This window comes from Lonchura striata, chromosome 9, assembly GCF_050655825.1.
Source record: "Lonchura striata isolate lonStrDom1 chromosome 9, ASM5065582v1, whole genome shotgun sequence".
In the NCBI taxonomy this organism is placed as follows: Eukaryota; Metazoa; Chordata; class Aves; order Passeriformes; family Estrildidae; genus Lonchura; species Lonchura striata.
This window is the reverse complement of record NC_140711.1, coordinates 30,298,104-30,320,723: the sequence shown is the minus strand read 5'-3', so window position 1 is coordinate 30,320,723 and position 22,620 is coordinate 30,298,104. Positions and strand designations below refer to the sequence as shown.

The window sequence follows — 22,620 nt, the reverse complement described above, 5'->3', positions numbered from 1 at the left end:
TTTTTTTTTCTTTTTTAAATAACTTAAAATACACTAGAAAAAATATGGTCAATATAAATAATTTTGTTTTCATGGAGAACAAATAGATACAAAGCCCGTCCATACCAAAGTTCGCGTAGAAGAGCTTTCCCTCTGTCTTGGCAATAATCATGAGGGTCAGATGGCAAAATCTGGGATAACAATCACTGACTGCAGGGTACCCCAGGTTAAATAGCTATACGTCTCTCAAATAATAATAATAATAACCAAAAAAATCACAAGGTTACGTGAATAGATACACCTTTATGAGATAAAATGTAAATGTTTGACAGTCAACTATCAATTCACAAGTTATAGCCAAAATAAACTTTGTTCGTGTGTATCAACATATTTTACATGTACCCAGTACCTCTTATTGGAATTTGCCGTGGTGTCAAGTGGTGGTTGGGAATTAAATACTCTTTTTTTTTTTTTTTTTTTCCATTTACTTTTGCCCTCAGGAGGGGAGAGACCCGGCAAAGGGAGGCAAACTCCGCTCTCCTGGCGCTTTCCGCTCCCTTTTATTTATTTCAGAGGTGGGACAGCGAAGGACCAACAAAGATTTGCGAGTGGAAAAGGTAGCGCTTGATCTGCCTCGCTCTGCCTGCTTCCCTCCAAGATTAAAGGAGAAAGAACCCAGCCACGTTTGTTTGTTTGCTTTTGTGGTTGTCTCGGTTTTTTTTTTTTTTCCTACTAAAGATGAGGGTGAAGTGCAAGTGAATCAAAGGACTCCATCAATGAAATACAAATACATGCAACCCGGAATGCTGCTGGAGGAAGTATCCCGGACAGTTTCCCATTAGAAATTCGCAGAGAAATCATTGTCTTTTTTTTTTTTCCCTTTTTTTTCTGTTCGTCGTAGTCTTTCTTCTTTTTTTTTTTTTTCCTTTTTATTTTTTTTGTCGCTATTCCAGACGTGGTTGTTAAACTCAAGTACCTGATGCAACGTGAAAGGAGGCCCGCCTCTCTTATCAAATTTCTTGTATTAAAGTGAACTTCGCAGAAAAAGGTCAGTTTCAAAACCTGTGAACTTCCCAGCTGCGCGTCCTCGAATTCCTTAAATAAGTATATATCTCCCGTCCGTTTCTCCTCTCCCTCGTTTCTTTCTTTTTTTTTTTCCTTTTTTCAACTTTTTTTTTTCCTTTTTTTTTTTTTTTTTTTTTGGAAAAAAAAAAAAAAGAAAAAAGAAAGAAAAATAAAGCAGCAGCAGCAGCGCGGTCACAGCCCCAGGGCGGCGGCGTGTTTCTTGGCCTTCAGGCGGAGGTCGGCGATGCTGGAATTCTTGCTGGTGGTCTTGGCGGCGGCGGCGGCGGCCACCACGGAGGCGGCGGAGGCGGACTCGGCCAGGGTGGCCAGCGGGAGCCCGAAGGGGGGCGCGGGGAACATCATGTAGGGGGCGTGGGCCAGGTGCGGGTGCAGGTGATGGTGAGCGTGGGCCACGGCGCTGTCCAGCTGCAGCTGCGCCTGCACCTGCGGGCGACAAGCGGAGGGTGACCCGCGTCACCCACCCACCCACCCACCCCGGGAGACCTCGCCGCCCTCCCGAGCGCGCTTACCTGCTGGAAGGGCATCCTCAGAGCGCCCACGTTGACGTAGGGAGCCACCCGGCAGGCCTCGAACTGCGTGGCGGCGCCGATCAGAACCCCTGCGCGGGGAGCGGAGCGCTCAGCGCCCGGAGCCGCCGCCGCCGCCCGCGCCCGCCCCGCCGCGCCCCCGGCCCCGCTACCTTTGTGCAGCTGGTTCTCCTGCTTGCGGCACTTGGCCCGGCGGTTCTGGAACCAAACCTGCGGGGAGGCCGGCGGGACGCGGGGTCACGCACACCCCGAGGAGCCCGCCCGAAGGACAATGAGAGCGGTAATGAGCAGCAAAAGCCCAGCCCGAAGCCCGCAGACAAAGAGCGGCGGGTGCGCTGCGCTCCCCCCGCCCGGGCTGCCCCCGCCGCCCAGCTCCGAAAGGCAAAAGGGAAAGAAAGAGCCCCAAACCCCCCAAAACGGCCAAGCGCGGCCGGCACGCCCCGGGGAAATGATTTCCCGAGCCCCGGCTTCCTCTTTCAGCACCAGGCTCCCAACAGGCTGAAATCGCTCTCGAGATCCACTGCTAATGGCCTGAGAAGCGGGTGCTCATTAATAAATAAATTAATTGCCTTTATCTTACAGGAAAACTCAACGACAACGGTTTATGACTTTTTATCTGCTTTTTCGTGGGGGGGGGGGGGTGGAGGAGAATTACAGTCCTAAAAAGCTTCGCTACCAAGAAGTTTCGAATTTCTCTGTTCACTGGAGTGTAGCACAGAAGCGGAATAATTATCTCATTATCATAATAATCTAATTTGCCTGCACCGAAGAGGCTGCCCCGTTAGATGAGAACGTACTTTTAATATTGGAAATGGAATCGTTAAAATAAATTCCCAGGCTGAAGTTCTGCTGGCTTTGGGAAAGGAGGGAGGGAAAAGGGGAGAGCCGCTCTTAAAAGATCCCCGTTTTAACCCAGGGCTCTGTAGCTCATCCCAGCAGCCAAGAAATCCTTTCCCCGCGCCAGAAAAAAAAATTTAAAAATATAAAAATTGTATTTTTTGAGGTCTTACTATAAGAGACGAATATAAACGGGAATTCCTCCCGCCCTGTCATTTTCTCCAGCCAAGGAAAATCTGCCCAAGAGCCACGTTCGCCCTCAGCCTCCCGTGGAAACAAACGCGCCTTCCATCATTTACAAATTAGAGCAGATACGAGGCGAAATATTATTGAAAAGCGGTTTTTTTTTTTTTCCGGGAGGATTTCTAGGGAATGGGTTTAATCTATGTAAATCTCCAAAAGTTATTATGCACCCTGCGATTTGGCATCATGGGAGCGCGGATTATGCGCCGCCGCCGCCTCCTTTGTCGAGCACCTCCCTGCTCCATTTTCCACAGCCAACAACTTTTTGCCTTGGTTTTGTTAGGGTTTGGTGAACAGAAATAAGAAATAAATTTAAAAACCACGAACAAACACAATTAAAAACCAACCAACCAAAAACCAACCTAGCAGCTAGCAAAAAAACCAAACCAAACCAACAAAAAAAACAACAAAACAAACCCAAAAAAACCGAAAAGCAAAAAAAAAAAAAAAAAAAAAAAAAATCGGGGGGAGAAGAGAGGGAAAATGAAGACTTTTATTTTTTTTTATTTCAATTTGGGGGTTTTTGTGGTTCAGGCTCTGACAAAAGCTGCTCGTTTTGAGTTTCTCGGTTCCCCGTGCCGGCTCTGCCTCTGTGCTCACAACCTTACGCGATGCAGGGAAACCCCCCAAGGACCGAGCGCATACTTGGGTGCAGATGGTGCCTGCGAGCACAAAGATTGAGGGGGAGTATCTGTTACAGCGATACTTTCCACCAGCTGCAGATGTTCGGGGCCTAAAACTTCTCCATGTGTTCCAGCAAATAATGACCATCATTTTCTCTTCTTTTATTTTCAGAACGGAAATACACCGGAGCAGCTACATTTGTTCTCATTTGAGGGATCCCCTTCCTTCCCCGCTCCTCAGCTCATCCCGACAAAACTCGCAGAAAGCGGCCCAAGAACCCGTTTGGCAAAAACTTTAGGAGGGTGCAAAAAGCAGGTTAAACCCAGAGAAGCCGCGGCTTCCTGGGAGGGCAGAAAGCTGAAAATATCTCGGGTTAATCCCAGACTTTCTGTATTTCACAAACCCCAACAAAGCACCTCGCTCAATTCTCGTGCCGTTTCAACATTTAAGGACTACGAGGCGAAACGGGCTGTGAATACATCTTATCATGGTTTCACTTGGCGGTGTCTAACTCAGCTTTTGCTCGCGACATCCATGCCGGGAATGGGTGTCCATGGATGAGCCGGGCAGCGGCACCGGGAGCGCAGCCCCCGCCAGCCCCGGGAGCGGCTGCCGAGGCAGGGATGGAAAAACGGCGGAGCTGGGATAAACCAGGGCACGACGAAGGGACGGGGACACAAATCCCGGGCAGGCAGGCAAAACCCTGCGAGGCCGCTGGCAGATTTGCCGGAGGAAGTTGGGAGCCGGGGAGCTGCCTCCTCTCCCTGCCAGAAGGATGGGGCTCGTTCCCATCATCTCCCCGGCGTTTCCGAGCTGCCCGTTCCCCCGAGCACCCCACGCAGCCCCGGCTACCTGCACCCGGGCCTCGGAGAGCCCCAGCCGCTGGCTCAGCTCCTCCCGCATGAACGCGTCCGGGTAGTGGGTCTCGTCGAAAAGCCTTTCCAGCTCGTTCAGCTGCTCCAGGGTGAAATTCGTCCGGCTCCTCCTCTGCTTGATTTTCGTCTGCCCTTCGTCTTCCATCGCTTTCGCATCCTCCTTGCGCTCCTTCAGCTCTGGGGACACTGGGCACGACACAGCAGTCAGAGCGGCGGGGCCGGGGGCACCGGGGCTCGCCGCGCTCCCGCCGCTGCCGGCGGCCGGGGGGATGCGGGCGGGAGCCCCCCGGGGCCGGGGCAGCCGGGAGCGGGGCCTGCGCGCCCGGGCCGCGCTAGGCCGCCTCGGCCGCTGCCGTTCCGGGCTCCGCCGCCGTCTCCGGTAACCGCTGCCGGGGAGAGCGGGGTCCGCACCGAGCCCTCCCCTCCGGCCCCGCCGCGCCCCCGGGGGATGCGCAGCAACAGGTCCCCGGAGCCTCCGCCGGCCGCCGCGGCCCCTCCGCCCCCCGGGAGCCGGTTCTCCTCGGTCAATTCTCGGCCGGAGACGCGCCCCGGGCCGGAGCGCGGGGCCCGCGCACCGACCCCCCGGGACCGGCCGGCCGGCACGGCCCGGCCCCGCCGCGGCTCCCGCAGCACCGGTCGCCCTATTGCAGGCATCCGATCGGGGATGCTCCGGGCGCCCCGCCGGTCCGAACAAAAGGGCGGCAGCGAGCCGCGGGTCCCCGCGGCCACGGGCACGGGCCCGGCCGCTTCCCGCAGCGCCCGAGAGCGGCGGGCGGCCCCGGTGCCGGCCCCGCGGTACCGCGCGGAACACCCGCGGGCAGATCTGCTGGAAGCCGCGGGGCTGAGCGTGGCCAGCGCGGCCCGGCCCCACGCGAGTCCGCGGAGCCGCGGGGGAACGAACGGGCCCGCGGGGCCGGGCTTTCGTTGGCGGCGCGGCTTCCCGTGGGATGCCGAACGGGGAACGAGATCGCGTTCTGAGCAAGTTAAATCCGGGTTTAAGTATTTTAATCTAAAAACTTCGAGGCCGGCCGCCCATCTCCCGCGGCTGGCAGAGCCCGGGCAGCCGCCCGTCACCGCCGGGCGCTGCCTCCCCGCCGGCCCCGTCCACCCGCGACCGCGCGTACCGACCCCGACGGGGAAAGCGGGGGAAGGGGAAAGGGAACGGGAGAAGGGGGAGCCCGCGGTGCCGCCGTTACCGTCGCTGAGCTTGGGGGTGGCCGCCTCGGCCGCTCTCTCGGCGGCGGCGTCGGGCTCCCGCGGCGGGGAGCGCCCGGCCGGCCGCGCCGCGGGGCTGCCCGTGTCCTCCCGGCCCGGCTCCGCCGCCGCCCCGCCGGGCTCCCGCGGGCCGCCGCCGCCGCGCAGGGGCCCGCTCTCCAGCACCTCGCGGTAGGTGATGAGCTCCTTCTTCTCCTTGGCTTTGGGATCAAACGACTTGGAGACAAACGCCGTCAGCTCCTCCATGGCTCAGGGGCGCGCTGCCCCGGCTCCCCGGGCGGGCATCCACGGGGCGGGGGAGGCGGCGGCGGCGCCCCGGGCCGTGCCGAGCCGGGCCGGGCCGTGCCGCCCGACGTGCAGGGCTCCCGGGGTCTGATAGCGACGCCGCGATTGAAGTGGCACTATTTATACTTTGCAAAGCCGGCCCCTTGTTCCCGGCGAATTACCTCCCCTCGGAGCTCTGAATGGACCCCTTCCTTCCTCCCTTCCTTCCTCCCGTCCTCGCCGGTCGCCCGCCCGCCGCGGGGCACTGCGGCCACGGCACCGCCCGCCCGCCGCGCGCTGCGCCCTAATTAATTTAATTAGGCGCGGGACCGTGCGCCAGGTCCCGGGCGAGCGCGGCGCGGAGAGGGGCCGGGGCGGCGGGGGAGTGGCCACCGGGACGCGCGGGGGGGCGGCGGGGACGCGCAGGCTCCGCGCACCGCCCCGCGTGGGTCGGGTCAGCCCCGCAGCCCCGGGCACGGCCAACCGGAGCGGCCCCGGCCCCGCGGGAGCCGCAAAAGTTCCTCCGTGGGCGCCCGAAGGCCCCGAAAAACCGAGGGGATCGATGCCAGGAGCGGGCGCGCAGCGAGGCATCGGAATAGAGGCAAACGCGCCAATATCGCCGATATCGGTTCCCTTTGTGCCTCCCAGTCCCACCGCGGAGCGCTTCTGTCGGCGGAACTCGCCTCTTTCCCACCTTCGCTAAATTCTAATAAATTATTCAGAATTGTTTAACTCTTGCCTGCGTATCGATTTTTCATTGACCTTTGGGGCGATGATGCGCATAACGGAGCGTTCATTTACCGGGGCAGCTTCGGTACCCGGGGTGCCAGCGGGCTTTATTCCGGGCCGGTCACACGCGACCATGTCGCGACAGGCGGCGAGTCCCGGTCCCGCCGCGCCGGGGGACGCGCGGGTCGCGCCGCCCGGGAGCCGCTCCCGCGGGGCGCCTCCGATCCCCGGGGCACCGGGCACCGGCGGGATTCGGTGTGACCGGCCCCGCCGCGGCTGCCGGCCGCCCGGGTGACCCTCACCGGCCCCTCCGCCCTGACATTTCGTTTATCCCCACGCGCGTTCCGCAGTTCCCGTGGCGGGGGACAGCGCGCTCGGGAGGCTCCCGTTGAGCGAACCGAATTCGGTAGGAAAATCGAACGAAGCGAAGCGGTTCGATCGTTCTGTTGTGTTTCTGGTCGTTGCCCCGCGGAGGCTCCGCCCGGCCCGGTGGGTCCCGGCTCGGTCCGTGCCCACCCGCGCCCGGCGCGCTCCGTCCCGCGGGCACGGCCGCGGTGCCCACGCCGCGCGTGGAGCGCTGCCCTCCGCCCGCGGGGGCGGCTCTCGGTGCCATAAAACCCCGATCCTCCTTTTACTCTCCGGGACGGAACGAAAACCGCTCCGTCCCGCTGTCCCGCTCACCCACGGTGGGACACGGGGCAGCCGGGACACGCCGTGCGCTGCCGCCGTGGTGGTCGCGGACAGAGTTCCGTGGGCTCTGCACCCTCCGTGGGCAGCGGGACCCCGACCCTGGGACCACCCACGCTCCCCTCCTGCCCGTCACCCGCGGCGTGTCAAGCCGTGCGCCCGTGGGTCGCCGCGTTGGGAGCCGTGTCGGGAGAGCAGACAGCGCTCCGTGGGCTGTGCACCGCCGTGGGCAGCGTGGGCAGCGTGGGCAGCCCGGCCCGACCCCTCCCGACCCCCGCCCGTCCCGCGTGGGCGCTCGCCGCATCGATGTCTCGGCGCTCGCCGTGGCCGCCTGGCCGCGCTCGGCCGTGGATTGGCGCTGCCTGCCCGCCGCCCCGGAAGGCGCTGGGCTCGAACCGGGGCCGCGGCGGCTCCGGCAGGTACCGGGACGGGGCACGGGGGGACACGGGGGGACACGGGGACACGGGGGGACACGGGGACACGGCAGAGCGACCGGCGGCCGCTGCAGGGCCGGGTGTGCGCAGCGGCCGCGCGGCCTCCGGTGCGGGCGGAGCGCGGGCACAGCCCCGGCGGAGCCGCCCGGGATCCCGGCGGAGCCGCGCCGGGCAGGTCTGGAGTCCCTGGAGCTGCTGCTGGCGCGTGGTGGCGGGGAGCGAGCCCCGGGGGTGCCGGTGCTCGGGCCCGGGCCCGCTGCGGGACGGCGGGTCCCGAACGGGCCGGTGTGCCGGAGCGTTCCCCGGAGCCCCGCGGCTCCGGCAGCGCTCGGGAGGAGCTTCCGTGTCCTTAAGGGTGAATTTTGCTTTGCTCCAGGCGCTCCCCGCTGGATCAGGAGCTGCTGCCCCGGCGGCCGAAGGTGCGAGGGTGGGAGAAGGTTTGGATGGAGGAACCGGCGAGATGGAGCCGGCTGTGCTGGGAGGAGGAGCAGAGAGGGGAGCGGAGCCGGGAAGGGAACGGAGCTCCAGGAGGGGCTGGGGAGCTGGGAAGGGTCTGGAGAATCCTGAGGGAGCTGGGAAGGGTCTGGAGAATCCTGAGGGAGCTGGGAAGGGTCTGGAGAATCCTGAGGGAGCTGGGAAGGGTTTGGAGCCCCAGGAGGGGAGTGGAGCTCCAGGAGGGGCTGAAGGAGCTGGGAATGGTCTGGAGTCCCAGGAGAGGCTGAGGGAGCTGGGGAGGGTCTGGAGAATCCTGAGGGAGCTGGGAAGGGTTTGGAGCCCCAGGAGGGGAATGGAGCTCCAGGAGGGGCTGAGGGAGCTGGGAAGGGTGTGGAGAATCCTGAGGGAGCTGGGAAGGGTTTGGAGAATCCTGAGGGAGCTGGGAAGGGTTTGGAGCCCCAGGAGGGGAATGGAGCTCCAGGAGGGGCTGAAGGAGCTGGGAAGGGTTTGGAGAATCCTGAAGGAGCTGGGAAGGGTCTGGAGCCCCAGGAGAAGCTGAAGGAGCTGGGAAGGGTTTGGAGAATCCTGAAGGAGCTGGGAAGGGTTTGGAGCTCCAGGAGAATCCTGAGGGAGCTGGGAAGGGTTTGGAGAATCCTGAGGGAGCTGGGAAGGGTTTGGAGCTCCAGGAGAATCCTGAGGGAGCTGGGAAGGGTTTGGAGCTCCAGGAGAAGCTGAGGGAGCTGGGAAGAGTTTGGAGAATCCTGAGGGAGCTGGGAAGAGTTTGGAGAATCCTGAGGGAGCTGGGAAGAGGCTCAGCCTGGAGCAAAGGGGGATCAGGGGAAACTTGTGGCTCTGCACAGCTCCTGCCAGGAGGGGACAGCCGGGGGGATTTGGGATCTCATCCCAGGGAGCAGGGAGAGGAGGAGAGGGAACGGTGTATTTTGTTTTTCTGTAAATACGAAGCAGCACAGGGCAGCCCGTGTCACACAGGACGTGTCTGGGTTCTGTGCAGGTCGGAGATGGGCCGGCGCTCCTCGGACACGGAGGAGGAGGGCAGGAGCCGGAGGAAGAAGAAGCACCGCCGGCGCTCCTCCTCCAGCAGCTCCTCGGACAGCCGCGCCCACAGCCGCAAAAAGTCGGGCAGGAAATCCAGGTCCAGGTCGCGCTCTCGGGATCTCCCGTCCTGGTCCCATTCCTATGAGAAAAGGTGCATTTGTAGGAGTTCTTGGATGCTGAGCTCGTTCCAGCAGGGAGCTGGAAGGGTTTGGAGCCCGTGGGTTGGGATTTTAAGGCACGGGTTGTTCTGAGCCTTAAGAGATGTGAATCTGTTTTCACTGTGTCAGGGTAAAACCCCAAACTCACCACCAGAAGTACCCACAGCTCTTTTCCCCCACGAGAACAGAGCAGGGAATGTGCAGATCCAAAGGGAACTTCTGCTTTAAACCAGGGAAATCCCAGGAGGTGAAATAACTTCCTTTCTTCTCCCAGCTGGGACAGGTCTCTCTGCCCCAGGGTGTTCTAAGCTCATCCAACCTGGCCTCGGGCACTGCCAGGGATCCAGGGGCAGCCCCAGCTGCTCTGGAATTGCATCTCAGCCAGGAATTCCTTCCCAATGTCCCACCCATCCCTGCCCTCTGGCAGTGGGAGCCATTCCCTGTTCCTGTCCCTCCATCCTTGTCCCCATCCCTCTCCAGCTCTCCTGGAGCCCCTCCAGGCCCTGGCAGGGCTCTGAGCTCTCCCTGGAGTTTTCCCTTCTCCAGGGGAACATTCCCAGCTCTCCCAGCGTGGCTCCAGAGGGGCTCCAGCCCTGCAGCATTTCTGTGCTTCCATCCTGGACATCTCAGCCTGGCTGGTGCTGGTGAATTTATTGGGAGGTGGAGCTGGAGAACTCTCCGTTGTCCAGCTGCCCTGGGAATCCAGGAGGAAATGCTCCTGCCAGGCCTTTCTGGAGTGGTTGCAGGGTGTGCTGAGGACCTCAGGGCTTCATTCCCAGCCCTTTGTCCTGCTCCTGCTGGGATCTCCACCCTCCCCAGGGCTCTGGGGCCAGCCCTGAGCCCCTGGATCCAGCACAGCTCCGGGGAAGCCAGAGGGACCCCAGGGCATCCCGGAGTGCCCCAGGCTCTGCTTTTGGGCTCCTGCCTTTCTCCCTGGGGCAGCTCAGGCCCTGTTCCCTGCTGGGTTTGTCCCTGACCCTCAGCAAACAAAGGCAGCAGTTGCTGGAATTCCTGGCCCTCATCCAGCAGGAGCATCACATTCCCTGTCCAGGAGCAGCCCTGTTCTTCAGCATGAACCTCTGAATCCTGTCCAGCATTCCAGCCCCTGCAGCCCCATTCCCTCATGCTGGAGAATCACTGAGCACATCCTGAATTCAATTTTTGTTTGGGCTTTATATATGCAAATTGGATAATATAATATAATATAATATAATATAATATAATATAATATAATATAATATAATATAATATAATATAATATAATATAATATAATATAATATAATATAATATAATATAATATAATATAATATAATATAATATAATATATGTATGTAATATAACAATATGATACAATAACATAATAATATAATATAGCATATACAATAATGTAACATAATGTAATCTATAATATATTATAATATAACAATATTATACAATAATGTAGTATAGTATAATGCAATATAATATAGCTATAATAGAATATAATATAGCTATAATGTAATATAGCTATACTATAACATAATATACATATAATATAATAAAAATATAATATAGCATATACAATAATGTAATATGATGTAATCTATAATATATTATAATATAACAATATTATACAATAATGTAGTATATTGTGTAGTAGTAATATAGTATAATATAATATAATATAATATAATATAATATAATATAATATAATATAATATAATATAATATAATATAATATAATTAATATAATTTTAACATTTTAATATGAATCCGATGTAAAGGCCAAAAATAGGGAGGATTGTAATTGTTAATCAGTTAACTATTGGGAGATGGGAAGGAAGTGTTAAGATTTGGATTGCATTTGGTTTTTGGGTTTAATATCTTTCACTTTTCTACTTGGTGTAAAAGAATTTATTCTTTGAATAGACAAAACTGGGAGGGAGGGGAAAATGAAGAGACCCTTTTGATTCCTGACTGGGTTCAGGAGGGAACTGCCCTTAAATGAACTCAAATGAAAGAAATTAACACTGATTAAGTGATTACTACTAATAGTAGTTAAGGACCCCTCCCAAACTTCATTTTTGTCTGGGATGTGAATTTTGGAGGATTAGCTCTTTAGGGCAGCAGCATCCCTGTGTGAGTTACTCTTCTGGGGGAATAGTGGGATTTGAGGCTTCTGGAGCACTCCTGAGTCTGTGCATGTTTCTCAGGAATCCCTGGGGCTTTTATCCTGCTTTTTGGGGTTTTTGGCAGTGCCAGCCTCACCCCTGGCTGTGTTTTCTCAGGAATTGTTTGGGGTTTTTGAGCAGTGCCATGCTCCCCTTTTCTGTATTTGCTCAGGAATCCTTGGGGGTTTGTCCCTATTTTGGGGTTTTTGGGCAGTGCCATGCTCCCCTTGGCTGTATTTTTTGAGGAATCTTTGAGGGTTTGTTCCTGTTTTTTGGGGGTTTTGGGAACAGTGCTAGCCTCACCCCGGCTGTATTTTCTGAGGAATCCTTGAGGGTTTGTCCCTGTACTTTGGGGTTTTTGGGCAGGGCAAGCCTCACCCCTGGCTGTGTTTTCTGAGGCATCCTTGGGGCTCTGTTGTTGTTTTGGGGGTTTTTGATCAGCTCAGCCTCACCATAGCTGTGTTTTCTGAGGAATCCTTGGGGCTCTGTTGCTGTTTTTGGGTTTTTGGGCAGTTCAGCCTCACCCCTGGCTGTGTTTTCTGAGGAATCCTTGGGGCTCTGTTGCTGTTTTTGGGTTTTTGGGCAGCTCAGCCTCACCATGGCTGTGTTTTCTGAGGAATCCTTGGGGCTCTGTTGCTGTTTTTGGGTTTTTGGGCAGCTCAGCCTCACCATGGCTGTGTTTTCTGAGGAATCCTTGGGGCTCTGTTGTTGTTTTTGGGGTTTTTGGGCAGCTCAGCCTCACCATGGCTGTGTTTTCTGGGGAATCTTTGGGGCTCTGTTGTTGTTTTTGGGTTTTTGGGCAGCTCAGCCTCACCATGGCTGTGTTTTCTGAGGGATCCTCGGGGCTCTGTTGTTGTTTTTGGGGTTTTTGGGCAGTTCAGCCTCACCATGGCTGTGTTTTCTGAGGAATCCTTGGGGCTCTGTTGCTGTTTTTGGGTTTTTGGGCAGCTCAGCCTCACCATGGCTGTGTTTTCTGGGGAATCTTTGGGGCTCTGTTGCTGTTTTTGGGTTTTTGGGCAGCTCCTCACCCCTGCTCTGTTGCAGGCGCAGACACAGATCCAGCAGCAGCTCTTCCTACGGCTCCAGGAGGAAGCGCAGCCGCTCCAGGGGCAGAGGCAAATCCTACAGGTCCCAAAGGTCCAGGTCAAAGAGCAGAACCAGGAGGTAAGAGTCTCCCCTAGGAAGAAAAAAACAAAAACAAAAAACAGTGGTATTTTACTGGAAAAACATTCCTGGAAAATCCTGCCATAATTACCGAGCTTGGCATAAATAGGAAAAACGGCTGCAGGTGAGGGTTTAAACCACACATCCCTGGAAATTCCGAATTTGGAATTATTCTGGAGTGCTTGCCACACACTAAATCTTTGAGTTATCCTGGTGAAACAGTTTTGGAGATAAGATATTTATTTTGCATTTGATTCAAGGAAAAAAAAAAAAACCATAAATAGGGGCTCTCGGTGTCATACAATTATTTGAAAATGTCTCATGGGTTTTTTTTCCTTGGTTCCTGCTTTCCATAATTCCCACACATAACATTGGCTCCCTGGAGTTCAGGATAAACTGATTTTCTCACCTGTGTTCCTCTTGGAAAAGGATGAGTCTTTAGTTATGCAATCTTCTATTAATACTTAAGGATGTCTGCAGTGAAAGTTTGCATACATTGGTTTGTGACAAACAAATCTTTCACAATTGAAATATTTAAATCTTAACCAGAAGTTTATAATACCAAAAGGTATTATAAAGTCTGCTTTTCTTCTTTAATTAAAAGCTGCTCCGCTTGTGTTTGTGTGTATTTTTCAATTAAGATATTTAACTGAAATTTGTCTTGGATACCAGGTTTCCCATTAGCATTTTCTATTGATTTTAAATTAATTATTGAGTGGATCAGGCAGATCAAAGCTGTCTGGGTACACATTGAAAATCTTCAGCCAGGGGATTTTGTGAGCCTGCAATAAGAATTTGTTGAACCTTTGGTTTCCATGTCCAAACCAGGAGAGCTGTTGCCTCTAAATGTTGAAAAATTGTTGTTGAAAGATGTGAATATTCCCCTTTCTCTTCTCTGTGCTGTGCCATGACTTATTCCCAGCTGTTCATTGTTGAGTTGCTTGGGCCCTTTTTTGCTGCAGTGCCTTTGTAGTAGAAATTTGATTATTTAGAGTTGGAAATAAATTTAGAAATTAAGCTGCCTGACCTCTCTTGGAGTATCCTCTCCATCAGAGCTGTGAAGGTATTCCTGGGAATGTTCACTTTTTTTGCTAAGAAAATCAGTTTGAACCCACAAAAATGTCAGAAGAACGTGGTGAAAGGGAAGGGTTTTCACATATTCAGTGTTGGGAAGTGTGATAAACTGATTTAAACTGTTTTTTATTATAATAAACCAATATATAATAAATTACAGAGCTCATTAGCTATAGTTTAATGGCCATAAAATAATATATAATAAATATAAATTGCAGCTCTCACTAGCTGTGGTTTAGTGATCATATTTTCCAAGGGATTTGATTTTAATCATGGTTACAATATATGGAAATTAGGTGCCTAACAACTTGAAAAACCTGGCTACTGCTAGAAAATGCATTAAATACTTGATGTATCAGGTGTTTTATATCTCGGGTATTTTATGTATTCAATATTTGATGTATCAAACATTTCACCTATTGAGTGTGCAGCACTAGTGTAGAGCTGCACATTCCTTTAAATGCTGGTCCTGTTCACCCCCACAGAGGGAAAATATGGATAGATAACATCCCAAATGATCCCACAAGAGCCCAAAAGCTTAAAGTTAAACCCAACAGGACACATTCCATCCTTTTATTGTCATTTTTCCCCAGTCTGCTGTGGGGTGGCACTGAGCAGCTCTGCATTAATCATGATTTTGGGGAGTTAAATCTTGGTTCAGCACAAAGCTGCTACTCCAGGCCTGTGCTTGCCCTGCTGGTCAGTGCTGAGCTCTTGCAGTGATGCCAAATAATCCCTTTTCTGCCTCAAAAATCACTCCACACAGGGGCTCAGCAGCTTTCCAGGGAGTCTGGGATTCCTCAGGCTGGAAAAGAGATTGTGGGGGAGAGAGGGAATGTGATGGAGGGGTAGGAAAAATAAACCTACAAATAAAAATGGTGGGAAAAGGTGGTTCAGGAGTGAGGGTTCCCCATCTCTGCCCGTGCACCCCCTGGGGCAGGTGTGACAATGTTTGTCCTGGAAAATGTCTGTATTTATAGTGCTGGCATGGAATTCTCATGAATTCCAGCTGTAATCCCCAACTTTTTTTTGTTCAGAGTGTGGCAACTTATTTTCCCGTGGTTTTTCAAGGTAAATCCTCAAGAAACCACTTATAAATAATTAATAAAATGATCCAGGGGAGCTCAGGCAGCCCCTGGTGTTCCTGTAGGGAGGAATGGGTTATCCAGGGGAATATTCCTGGGCATCTCCAACTTCTTGCAGTGCCAGGGAGGGAGGAAAAACTGCTGCCCCACCTGGAAAGGGGTTTGTATCCTCCTGCTGCACCCTCAAAGTATTATCCCCTTTAGGAGCCCAGCAAATGCTATCGGTAATTTTTATTTTATTTATTAGGAGTCTGCTTCTCGAAAATTACCTTCCTATAGGAAGTTAAGGTCTGTTACATGGTGTCTTTAAATTGTTTTTGGTATAAATCATGCAGTTGGCACATATTCTGTACCCTGTAACATCTTTTCTCCCCACAATCCTCTTTTAATTTGTGTTTCAAGGTAGTGAAGGTGGTGTTAAAAGTAATGTGTTTTTTTAATAACTCCTCTAACACAGGTGTTTTATTTGAGCAGGTGATTTACAGATCTCCAGCAGTGCAAAACACTGAGATAGATCAAGTTTTACTTTGGAAAGTTGAATTTTTATAATTCAAGATATTTTAAATATGTGTTGTTCATAACCTAAACTGATTTCTTGTACTTTATTGGAGGAGATAAGAAAACTTGTGCATATTGTGATTATTTTATTTTAGTTGCATTTTTAGGTGAAAAAGGTGGGACTTCCCAGTATTGCTTGTACTTTTTTTTTTTTTTTTTTGAGATGATAACTTGTGCATGTTATGATTATCCTATTTTAGATGCATTTTTTTAGAGTTAAAACAGTAAAGCTTCCCAGTAATAGTTGTGTTTTATTTGAGAAGCTAAAGAAACTTGTGCATGTGTTGCCTGTTTTATTTTAGGTGCAGCTTTTAGGGTGAAAGAAGTGGAGCTTCCCAGTAGTGCTTGTTTGATTTGAGAAGATAGGAAAACTTGTGCATATTATAATTATTCCATTTTAGATGCATTTTTAAAGTCAAAAAAGTGGAGCTTCCCAGTAATGCTATAAATTCCAAGCTGTCCTCCAGTGAGGGAGTACAATGCAAATACGACTTAATAAGATCACAAACTGAATTTCAGCAGAAACAACCAAGATTTACATTAAATTAGGAATTTTAAAACCGATTTAGTTTGTTTTACTGAGCATTTGCTTAATAACATTTCGCCTCCTCACAATCTTTTTAAAGCCAATAATTCGTCTGCGAAGCGCAGGCACATCCTCCTGTGGAAAAATTGGAAGCAACAGCTCCCTCTCTGCAGCCACGCATGCAGAGCTGGGAAGGAATATTTCAGCTGCACAGAATTTAATAAATCATCCCATTTCCTAATTTGATCATATTAGATGCTGATGTGGAAGGAGCATTTCAAATAGCAGCTCCTCATTAATATACATCAGGCTGGGGAATAGCAGGGAATACTTATGGAGGGATGTCACAGTTCCTGTTCCTTAGTTTACTAAGTGGAACAGGTTGATGTGATCCTGGGTGTTATTTGTCACTGTCTTGCTAAAATGGTTTGGGTCGAGTTATGGAGTCCGGGAAGACGGCGGCTGATAAATCAAAAGTGGATTGAGTGGACAGCAGGCAGTGATTGATACCGTGACAGGATATGAAGAAAGGAATCTTGATAGGAGCATGCCCGATATTGAATATGAGAAGGAAAATGGCCCTGGAGTATGGATATTATTCAAGGAAATGAGAATAATAATATCATCTTGAAATTATTGCTGGGTGAAGATTAGGAGAGTTCTTATTAGAATATTCTGCCGCTGTGGCGTGCGGGAGCTCGGCTCCTGCAGGATTCTGGGCTGGATGGAGCCCTGGGAATATTGGGAGAGCTTCCACTGCGATTGTTCTGCCAGTTAATCACATCCAAAATACTCTGCAGCAGAACTTGCAGCACAAATCTTCTAATTCACGGAGCTTTAAACAGAATTAACCAAAAAATGTTGACCTTTATTCCCCGATTTCAGCCAATCCTGGAACTGCTTGTGAATATGCAAGTTTGCTTTATTATCTGCCAAATGTCTTTGGCTTTTCCCATTATGATAAACTGCAAACTGCTGCCTTGAAATATCTTTAATGCACTTCAACTTAAAAATCAAGACAAAACCAGCAAGTGCATCAATACATATTGAAGAAAAAAAAAAAAGATGATGTGGGAAGTAATCCTGCCTGGGGAGCTGATCCTTGGCAGTGTGGCTGAAGGAGGTGTTGGATCAGGTTTTACATCTTATTTCTTTACCATTCCTCCACTCTAATTAATTTCACGTTGCAGAGTGTGCAGGTTATTGCATCCAGGGGCAGGGGAGCTGCTGCTCAGGGCTGCCTTTGGGATAGGTTTGGGACTGGGGATGCAAAAGCAGCTGCCGTTATTCCAGCAGAGTGAACTGAATTAACCTGGGCCCAGCCCTCCCAGCCTTTGTGTTCAGCACTTCATTTGTGCAGTTTAAAAGCAGAGTCCTCAAGTGCAGTGTGAAAAGAGTCATTAAATAACTGATGGTAAAACCCCACTGATTATGGTTTTTTGGGGTCTTTGGGAATTTTCTGTTTTTAATGCCTTCCTAAAAAAATTGCTGTTATATATTTTGTTGAGGGGTTGATACTGCACAGTTTGTAAGACTTTCTAAAGATGATATCACTGAATGCTTTTGTATTTGTGTTACTGGTACCTGTCTTCAGTTGGTCTCCTGTTTTCCATGCAGTTATTTTAGTGTGGGATTAAAGTGCTGGAATCTTTCCACATTAAAACCTGGCCTGTCAGACCTCACAGCTGATGAGAGCTAGTGGATCAGGACACAATTTGTAGTAATTTTGTGTCTGTCTGTCCTGCTCAGCACATGCTGGAGAACTTTCCATGGATTACAGAGCAGGGGCTTCACTATGAAAACTTCAGGAGGGATTTCCTCAAACAGCATTGGCCTGAAATAAAAATAAAGCTTTTTAGGGGAGAGGAAATTAAAAGGGATGGATGTTCTGAGTGGACAGCAGATAAATAAAGAGTAAAATTGTGATGAGCATGGAGAGTTTATGGAGGAGCAGGAGGATGTAGAGGAGAGATTGATTTAAAAAATAAAAAGAATGGAATGTCTGCAGTGGTGGGCAAGGATCCACTGTAGTGGTGTGGAGTTATGCTGGTTTTTAGGGGTGTTGGAGGTGGAATTTCAGGCTGCTGCAGCTGTGGGGTTGCAGCTGGTGATGTTCCAGGTGAGAGCAGAGGTGTGGCCGTGGGACAGCTGCTGGTGGCTGCTCAGGAAGGGGACAAAGGGACAAAGGGAAGGGACAAAGGGAAGGCTTCTGGGCTGGCCAGGCAGCAGCGGGCTCTGCTGGGAGGGTGGCAGTGGGGACAGGGACAGCCAGGACCCTTCTCCTGCTGCTGGGCACCCAGGGACAGAGCTGTGCCCTCTGCAGCTGGGAAAACCCTCTGGAAATGCCAAAGGAGGAGTTTCCAAAGAGAAGCAGACAGGAGTGCTGGCAGAAATCAAGCAGTGCTGTTTAATTAGAGCATTGCTTTTGAAATTCCAAGCCATTCCGTGCTCCTGTCATTTTATTCTTGTCATTAATTCTTAGGATTGCTTAATTTTTTGCCTGGTTGTAGCCACTGGAGTTACTATTCCTTTCAAGTATTGATCTGCAGCTTAGCATGTTTTTTTCCCCCCATCCTTGCTCCTCAAGTTAAACCACTCAGGTGCAAGCATGTGAGAAATCAGTGTAAACATTACATGTTTCTCTCTCTTTTTACTGCTGGGAAAGTTTTAAGCCTTTGGTCCATTAGCAAATAGGTTTAATTAAGATATTGCAGCATTTCTTTCATGAAACTTCAAATAAAAGCTTGAGGCAGGAAGGTGGAATTAACATTACTGAGTGTGATCCTGCTGATGGTAATGTCAGCTCATGTTTATTTTTTCCCCAGTAAATCCAGCCCTGCAGTTTTTATTTAGGATCTTGTTGCCTTCCAGGTTGTATCAGCACCAGCCTCTAAAAATATCTTTTTTTTTTGTTGCAATAAGTGACTTTTTCAAGAGGAATGATCGGTTTGTGTCCAGGAAAGGCCCAGAGGTGGAGCAGGAGCAGTGGAGATATCCTGGGGCAGCAGGCACTGCCGAGCTCATCGCCCACCCTTAATTGACCACTTTGGGAAATTAAACTTCACAAGGCAATGCCAAGGGCCCTCCAGTTATCAATAAAGCCACAGAGCTGCGAGTGACAGCGGCTTTGATGCTTTTCATTGGTATAAAACCAAAAAAAGGAGCCTTAAAAAAGCTCTGAATGCATAAGTGCTGTTCATTTGGAGCTCAGGCTCGAGTCCGGGTCCGTGGAAAGTTGATTTTTTGTGCAGCCCAGGTGCTGGGTACACACAGTGTTTAAAGCAGAGCTCATTGCTCTAGAACCTCTCATTCCTCCCTTTGGAAAAAGGTGCTTTTGCAGCTTGTTGGGGTTTTTTAGTGCTTGGGTTTTCTGTTTGGAAAAGGAGCTCCCCTTAATGAGGAGTTGCCTTTTTGATTTAAGTGTGTCTACATTCTAAACCACTACATATTTTAACTTTTATTTTTTTAATTCTCTTTTTTCTCTGCTACCAAAGCTTTGGCAATGAAATAAAATCTGTTTTTTCTTTGCTGCACAGCTCGTGTTTCTCGAGGCAGCCCTGCAAAAGCAGATGTCTTAAGGATGCCCTGGTAATCCAAGACCCTCTTTGCTCTGTACAGTGTTGCCCTTTCCAGGGTTCATTTCTAGGAGTGATTTTTTCCACTGTGAAATACTAAATAGTAGAATTTAGCAGTAAAAATGTACTTTTTATTCCCATCTTTCGCTCTTTCTAATTTTGATAATGTATAGCAGGAACAGAATCTGGTTAAAATGGGGAAGGCAAAAAATGGATTTCTGCTGAAGAAATGATATGGAGAGGTTGTGTGGAGTGACAGAGCAAGGGGGAATGAATTACCACTGCTGGAGGGCAGGGCTGGTTGGGATTTTGGGAAGGAATTGTTCCCTGGGAGGGTGAGGAGGGGCTGGGCTGGAATTCCAGAGCAGCTGGGGCTGCCCCTGGGTCCCTGGCAGTGCCCAAGGCTGGGCTGGACCCTGGGGCAGTGGGAGGTGTCCCTGCCATGGATGTGGATGAGCTTTAAGGTCCCTCCCAGCCCAAAGCATCCCCTGATTCTCTACAAACAGCATCCGTGCCCTGGAATTCTTTGCTGCCAGTTTTTTCTGGGGTTCCAGGCATTGCTCCTTAGCAGGACCAGGCTGTATGTGGGCAGGGTTTGGGGACCTTTGTCCCAAACCTTATCCCATAAAAATCCGTTTTCCTGTGGGATCCAGGTTGGTGCCATTCCCCAATGTGCTCTGGGAGTGAGTTCCTGATTAATCTGATTAAAACTCTGCTATCCTGCCACTCCCTGGCTGTCCTTTCATCCTTTGTGCTGCTGCTTCTCCTCCCACATCTGAACTCCTGAGCTTTACATTTTCCCAGTTTCCAACACCGAGGCTCCCAAAAATTCCAGGGCAAGATGGAGAGCTGATAATTCATCTGCTCCTAGTGCAGCTTTCTTGGCATCACACCTCAGCCCTGGCAGGGCCATGGCAAAGCTGCACTTCAGTGATTCCAGATTTTCCTGAGCTGGGATGTTCTAGGAAGGAAAGGTTCCCAAAAGAAATGGGATAATTGCAGGCATGTGCAGAGCCTTTGTCCTTTTGCTGTTAAAATAGAGTATGAATAATTCTCTGAACAAAATATTTAATGTTAAATATGGGTGAGGGTAACAAAAAGATGGGAAAACTTGGGTTTGTTTTTGCATGGTGTAACTGAAGATAAGTGTATTAGATAGATAATGCATATTTAAAAAGTGAAATCTAGAAATAGATGGGAATTTAGTATCTATACCAGAATTATAACTATAACTAAAATATTTTGCTTTTACTCTTGTAGAATTTTATTTTGAGTCTTAAGTTTTCTGCAAAATTCTTACAAGCAAGCCTCCAAAATCCTGGGAAATGTTTCAATGGGGAGTTTCCTTATCCATGGGTATTATTAGAAGATATTTTCCAGTTGTGTTTTTTATTGGATCATATCCGTATCTATTAGGAAGGCAACCTCTCAATGAATTTGAAGGGTCAGGTCATGCTCAGCTCAAATAACTGATGTAAATTCTGGTTGTAATTCTGTGCCACAGGATTATATCTTAGAAATGAAGGCAAAGCCAGCAGCATGGGTTTATTATTTTTAGGTATAAGCTTTTAGGTATCTATTTTTCTTCCACGGTTTTTCATTCTCTTCTATGGAAACATGCAGGGATAAACTGAATTGTGATAGAATTTAAATTAATCTGTGGCACAGCACTGAAAAGCTGTTCCCAGTCTATATCAAAAAGAGATGCTAAAAGTTTTCCTGTTAAAGCTCTGAGCTTCTTGATTGGAGAATGGGTGAAAAAAAAACCAAAGCCTTTTCCTATTTTTCTCCTATATAGTCTTCTTGAAGTTCTTCCAAATTAGATTTTAAATGCCAATTAGGAGGTTGAATATACTAAAATAAAAGCAAATACAACCAAAATGGCCTCACCTTATGGCTAGTTAGGCTTTTTCTCTCAAAAGCAGAACCTTTGCTCTGAGCATGGCTTTGAGAAAGATATTCAGCTTAATGAACACATTAATTAGAACCATAACTATTTATAAGATAATTAGAAACGAAGCACGGTAAACTGGGCTTTTCCTGCAATTAATGGAGGATTAATTACTGGAGGTAATGAAGTGGATTTTTAAATGCATTAAGGTGAAGTACAGAGATGTGCAAGGCTTTGTGATAGTTGCATAATTATTCCAGGCTGTTTGAGCAGAGCTCGTATGAGCTCGCTAATAAGCATCATTGCATCATTATGTATGCACTTAAAAAGACTTACCACCAAAATGACTGCCTAATTATTTCTAATTGGCAGGACTCTGTGTAGTCATTGAGCTGTTTGTAGCCATTTTAAGGTTCATTTAACTATCCTCGGGGCCATGTGATAGATGGAAAAAAGCTCCTGCTCTGCGCTGGCCTTGGCTGGCGCCGTTAATCAGTTTTGGTGGGCTCCAGTTTGAAATGCATTTGCTCCTGCAGAGGTCAAAACCTGAAGTAGTCCAAGCAAAGTTTGGCTTTTTGAAGCCACTTGACTGTATTCATTAGCAATTAGTAAAATAATTGTGTCTGTGGCTGTGTTTGGATTTCTGTCGGGCCGGGTGCGCTTTCATCGCCGGCTTCCCGGGAATCCAGAGCTTCTTCCAGAGCCCTGTGACAGCTCCAGTGCAAGCCATATCTTCAGCTGCAGCACCTTTCTGAGCCACTTGTCCCTGAACCAGCTCCTGACTGGTTTCCAAGTGGAGATTTGTACCCTGGGATGAGGCAGGGCAGCTCCAGGGAGCCGGGGCTGAGCGCTGGGGGAGGAAGCCAGGAGCAGCAAACCCTGCTCTTCCCAGGCTTTGGGAGCATCCATTCCCCAGCTGCTGACAGCTCTGATATCCCAGGACATCTCCCAGCAGCAGCAATAATCCCAGATCTCTGTTGGGTCTGCAGGAATTCCATTGGAAATGTCGTGGCTCCCCTCTGCAAGTGGAGAGGGGAAAACCTCTCCTGTCTGGGGAGGGCAGAGGGGTCTGGAGGGGTTTTACCTCCCCAGCTCTGTGGGGCTGAGATCCCATCAGGAGAGTGCTGGGTGTAATCACAACCATCTGCAGGGCACTGTGAGCTACAGGAGCCACACGGGCAGCACACTGCAGCCTGAGAAAGGAAAGGTCAGCAGTGCCACGGTGGCCACAAAAAATGGGGTTGGAGGAATTTAATATTAATGCAGAGCCCAAACGATCATTATGGTTCAAGTGTAAGGTTGATTAAAAAGAGTTATGAATTAGAAAACGACCAAAATGTCATTTATGTGTGAGATACTGGTTCCAATAGCTGATAGATACTGGTTCCAATAGCTGATAGATACTAGTTCCAATAGCTGATAGATATTGGTTCCAATAGCAGATAGA

At 50.2% G+C, this 22,620-nt stretch overlaps 2 protein-coding genes across 2 annotated transcripts in view; one reads left to right on the top strand and one right to left on the bottom strand.

Annotated features, from left to right (window-relative positions):
* Positions 1–440: 440 nt before the first annotated feature.
* SHOX2 (SHOX homeobox 2) lies at positions 441–5,780 on the bottom strand. Its single transcript, XM_031505688.3, has 5 exons — positions 5,368–5,780; positions 4,149–4,357; positions 1,745–1,802; positions 1,575–1,663; positions 441–1,488 (listed from the first exon to the last, which is right to left on the bottom strand). Exons 1-5 carry the CDS (start codon positions 5,630–5,632, stop codon positions 1,237–1,239), a joined length of 873 nt encoding a protein of 290 aa, XP_031361548.1. The 5' UTR covers positions 5,633–5,780; the 3' UTR covers positions 441–1,236.
* A 1,657-nt stretch (positions 5,781–7,437) lies between these two features.
* RSRC1 (arginine and serine rich coiled-coil 1) overlaps positions 7,438–22,620 on the top strand; it is a 102,980-nt gene continuing 87,797 nt past the window's right edge. Inside the window, exons 1-4 of the mRNA XM_085587455.1 lie at positions 7,438–7,485; positions 7,877–7,919; positions 8,948–9,142; positions 12,345–12,464. Coding sequence (XP_085443581.1) covers positions 8,955–9,142; positions 12,345–12,464 — 308 coding nt within the window. The 5' untranslated portion in view covers positions 7,438–7,485; positions 7,877–7,919; positions 8,948–8,954. The remainder of the gene's footprint in view (positions 7,486–7,876; positions 7,920–8,947; positions 9,143–12,344; positions 12,465–22,620) is intronic.

Excerpts from the sequence above, each read along its gene's own strand:
- SHOX2 (XM_031505688.3), bottom strand. The coding sequence starts at position 5,632 with ATGGAGGAGCTGACGGCGTTTGTCTCCAAGTCGTTTGATCCCAAAGCC. Across the intron at positions 1,803-4,148 it reads TCTCCGAGGCCCGGGTGCAG|GTTTGGTTCCAGAACCGCCG; the intron begins GTAGCCGGGGCT and ends GCCTCCCCGCAG. Across the intron at positions 1,489-1,574 it reads TGAGGATGCCCTTCCAGCAG|GTGCAGGCGCAGCTGCAGCT; the intron begins GTAAGCGCGCTC and ends TGTCGCCCGCAG.